This window comes from Nuphar pumila, chromosome 15 (genome assembly GCF_984573655.1).
Source record: "Nuphar pumila chromosome 15, dmNupPumi1.hap1.1, whole genome shotgun sequence".
Classification (NCBI taxonomy): Eukaryota; Viridiplantae; Streptophyta; class Magnoliopsida; order Nymphaeales; family Nymphaeaceae; genus Nuphar; species Nuphar pumila.
The window spans coordinates 13,061,671-13,065,616 of record NC_143263.1 but is presented as its reverse complement, the minus strand read 5'-3'; the positions used below and the strand labels follow the sequence as shown (position 1 = coordinate 13,065,616).

Genomic DNA, 3,946 nt, shown 5'->3' with positions numbered 1-3,946 from the left:
TGAACAAGTTCAACTTTCTTGACGGGAAGATTCAAGCTTGTCTGTGGGCAGCTGCTTGTTGCTTTCAGCTTCAGTTGATTTCTTATATTCTTCCATTGCTTTCTTGTATATTTCCATTTCTTCCCTTGCTTTATCGTTCCATATCTTTTTCTCTGCCTCATTTAGCTCCTGATGGTGAACGATGAAAATGCAATTGGATTTAGCAATGTTTGTAAAATAACGGAGGAAAATTATGTTTTCTATGCGCAAGGCGGTGAAAATACCTTCCAACGGACTGAAATAAGAGCAGTCAATGTAGTGTTGCTGATGCCTGGATTCTCCTGCAACAAAGCGTTTCTGGTTTCTTTGCTGAAAAGCAGGAAGGAAGTTGCTGGCTTCTTGGGTTTGTTGGCATCTGTGTTTTTTCCTTTCTTCTGCTTCTTTTTCTTATGGGTTTCTTTTACTTTCTGCTGATTTCAATCAAGTGGAAAATTAATCCAAGGCTGCGTCAACTGTCTACGGGTCTATAATGCTGAGCTATAGAATCAGATCACACCCCAGGCTATCCCAAAAGTGGGGAAAGGCATGCTGACTTTTTCTTTGCTGATGACTAGCCACCACCATGGTGCATATAACAGTCATCCCACCTTAGATGATGATCCAGAGATGCACCATCTGCTCAATGTCTTAAGCAATCCAATAGGGGAGTAGAATGACATGCAGGGCTTAGTGTGGACACTGACCTTGATTATCTTTTCTGTTTTTTCCTTCTTCTTTAGCAATTGCAGGGCCTCCTGTTTCTGAACCTTCGTATTTTCTTCCTCTTCACGACGTATGTTCTCCGCTTCCTAGTTCCAAAATAAAAAGAATCATATAACCATTTGTGAAAAACGGCACATCTGCAGATTGGTTGATTGAAATTATTACTTCGGCTTTTTGCTGCTTGTAGAGCTCCATTTCTTGCAAATACCGTTCCATTCCTTTCTTAGCAGCCTGAATTAGGGCAATCAAGATGAAACTAATAAGATTGAAAAAAAATATGTAAATAGAAGGAACCATTGTCACTAGGACTATAATTGATGAAGTTTTCTGCGCTGGTGAAAAATGCCAACGGTTTCAATTTACTTCTTCATATGGTCCCCTCTTCTCCTCTGTCATGTTCTTCCACTCCTCTCCTGCAAGCTTGGCAATCTGCATGAAAAAAAACAAGTCAAAGGAATGTATGAACACGAGCTAAGAAGACCATGAATTAGTTAGTTCTGGTAATACCTCCAAAACATTATTGTTCTCTGGAATTATAGCGGCCCTCCTTTCATTTGAGTACAAAAAGAAAGCTGATAATGGCCTCTTTGGTTTCAAGGGATCCTTCTCTTTCCTGCATATTGCAAAAACGAAAGGAGGTAACATTGATCAGAAACCCAGGGTATAAAAATTGTGCAAGCAATGTCTCCTGTAAGACATCAACCTACTTCTTCTTGGTCTCTTTATCTGCATCTTGTTTGAACTGCAGATACTGCTCTAATAAGTCCAGAGCTGTCTTCTGCTTCTGCTGTTCCATGAGAAGCTTCATTGCTTCATTCTCACGCTTCTCCTTCCCAACAATCTGCATCTTACTATCAAAAGTTAAAAGAAGAAAAAAAAAGAGCAACCTTTTCATGACTTTGCAGACATTGCCCATAAACTACTACTTGCCTGTTGGTATGCTTCTTTATTAGCTTGGCATCTGTCCTCGTAGGGCTGCTTCTTCTCTGCACTCAAGTTCTTCCATTTCAATCCAAGAATGTTGCTGATTTCCTTAAATTCAGCTTCTGGATTCTCGCTCTTCACCTGCAATGTCACTTACACAAAAGCTGATTAGTTTAGACAACATGGTCTTCATCAACATGAGAGAACAACAAAAAAGGAGAAAAAGTCTAGGAGAAGATCAAAATCACCTGATTCCATTGTTCCTTGCACCACAAGATATACGCAGAGCATGGCTTTTTCTCCTTCTCTTTCTTCTCTTTCTTCTTTTTCTTCTCTCCCAATGTGATTGCAGGGAGAGACTATTCCACCCAGAAAGTAAGAAACAAGAAACAGAGGAACAGAACTGTCACAAAGCAAGAAAGATTAGGGAGAGATTCTTGTTCTGCATACTGACCACATTGGGTTTGAACTCCTTCATCTTCTGCACTTTCTTGAGCTCCATCTGCAGCCTCTCCTGATCCTTCCCTCTGATCTCGAGCTCCTCTTCCTTCTGCTTCAGAATGCCGTCTTTCTGCTTCAGGAGCTCCACCGTCTGCGCCTTCTCCAGCGTCAACTGCTCGAGTTTCTCGCGCATCTTCTGCAACTCCTCCGAGAGTGATTCTTCGTCGTTCTTCGAACTTGATTTGTTCTTCCTGCACGCAAGCTTGGGGTTCTCCTTCTCTGCAACCAGAACGGAAGACAGCCCAAGAGGGGAAGCTTCAGGGGCGTTGCCAGCAATGATGTTGCTCTCGTTTTCTGGGTTCTTCCTTGCTTTCAATGGCCTTCTTGACTTCCTGGGGAGGTTTGTTGATAGCAGATCCACAGCAGTGGAAGCCATGGCTGGCAGATGGATAGGTGGTTTTCTTGCTCTGCTGAGCCACAGAATCCGTTTCTTGGGGGGCTATAGTTTAGTGGAGGTTGTAAGGTTTTCTTTTATAAAGGAGGGGTCGTAACGGATAGAATTTTCAAAATTCAAATTGGTACTAAGGAGAATGAGGAGAGACTTGAGTTCCGATATAACGGTTGGGATCGGTCATAGGGCCCCGTTGGACGGTCGAGTTTTTTATGACGATCCTCCATTGAAGCAGGGCTCTGAATCATTACTGGCAATTTATTGGCCATGAAAATATCGTGATATTTTAAATTTGTTGTTTTCATTGTGCTTTTACAGGAAATTTTGTCAATAAAATTTAATATCTTGAAATTATATAAAAACATAAAAAAAACACAATATTAAATGTATATGCAAAAAATAAGCTTCCATTGTTTTAATTATATTACCTTGATATAAATGTATATATACCATGTTTGCCTAAAAGATGATATCGTGATATAATATCACAATATTTTGGCCGTTTACAACGGCAACTAGTATACCATATTTTGAAACTATTTTGGTCAAGCTACTCCCAATTAGGGGTGTCAACCGATGGGGTTTACCTGGACCTCACACGTGCCAAACCCTATAGGGTCTCGGTATGGTGATAAATATGAAGATCTGATTAAGACCCTAGTCCGATTAATACATGGAGCTGGGTATGATTTGTGAAATTTTATACCAGACCCAAGCCCAACTCGATTTCGATTAAGACCCACAAATTTTAAATGTAAAACTTTTAAAAAATATTATTTTGTTGGGTATGGTCCAGGTCTGGTTCATGTAGTTTTTATTGGGTCCAGGTATGGTTTCTCTTATGGTGGATCCGATTAAACCCAGGTCAGGACCTGATACCATACCCAAAAATTGGGTTCATTCCACCTGAATTTGACACCTCTACTCCTAATGGGTCCAAACAACACGAGTTCTATAGCGACAAGCTTGAGATATTGGACATGCCAAAATAAACTCTTGAATGCTTTGTATTTACCCACCAACGATTTTCTCAAAACTTTCATTGTTTTGCACTCGAAAACATGCCAAATAGGTGTGGGGTTGTTGAATATGATGGTGGTTCTGATTAGGTTAGAGTCGCACTATCCTAATCGAGTAGGTGTATAAGTTGTGTTTCTTATAACGTTTCATATATGAATGTTGGAGTTATGGAAGGTTGTTGTTATAAAGTGTTGAATAAAGATAGTTGTGTTTATATTTATGTATATGTATATGTTGTGTTTTTTTGCAGGATTTTATATGTAAATGTTATAGTTATGGAGGGTTGAATTAAGATATTTGTGTATTTATGTATGTGTATATATGTTTTTTACATGATTTTATGTGAATGTTAGAGATATGAAGCGTTTG

General features: G+C 39.6%; 1 protein-coding gene across 1 annotated transcript; it reads right to left on the bottom strand.

Moving 5' to 3' along the window:
* 3XHMG-BOX2 (HMG (high mobility group) box protein) lies at positions 1–2,611 on the bottom strand. Its single transcript, XM_089989427.1, has 10 exons — positions 2,120–2,611; positions 1,914–2,024; positions 1,672–1,806; positions 1,449–1,582; positions 1,249–1,354; positions 1,105–1,170; positions 907–972; positions 723–827; positions 264–446; positions 1–168 (listed from the first exon to the last, which is right to left on the bottom strand). Exons 1-10 carry the CDS (start codon positions 2,540–2,542, stop codon positions 10–12), a joined length of 1,488 nt encoding a protein of 495 aa, XP_089845553.1. The 5' UTR covers positions 2,543–2,611; the 3' UTR covers positions 1–9.
* Positions 2,612–3,946: the final 1,335 nt, after the last annotated feature.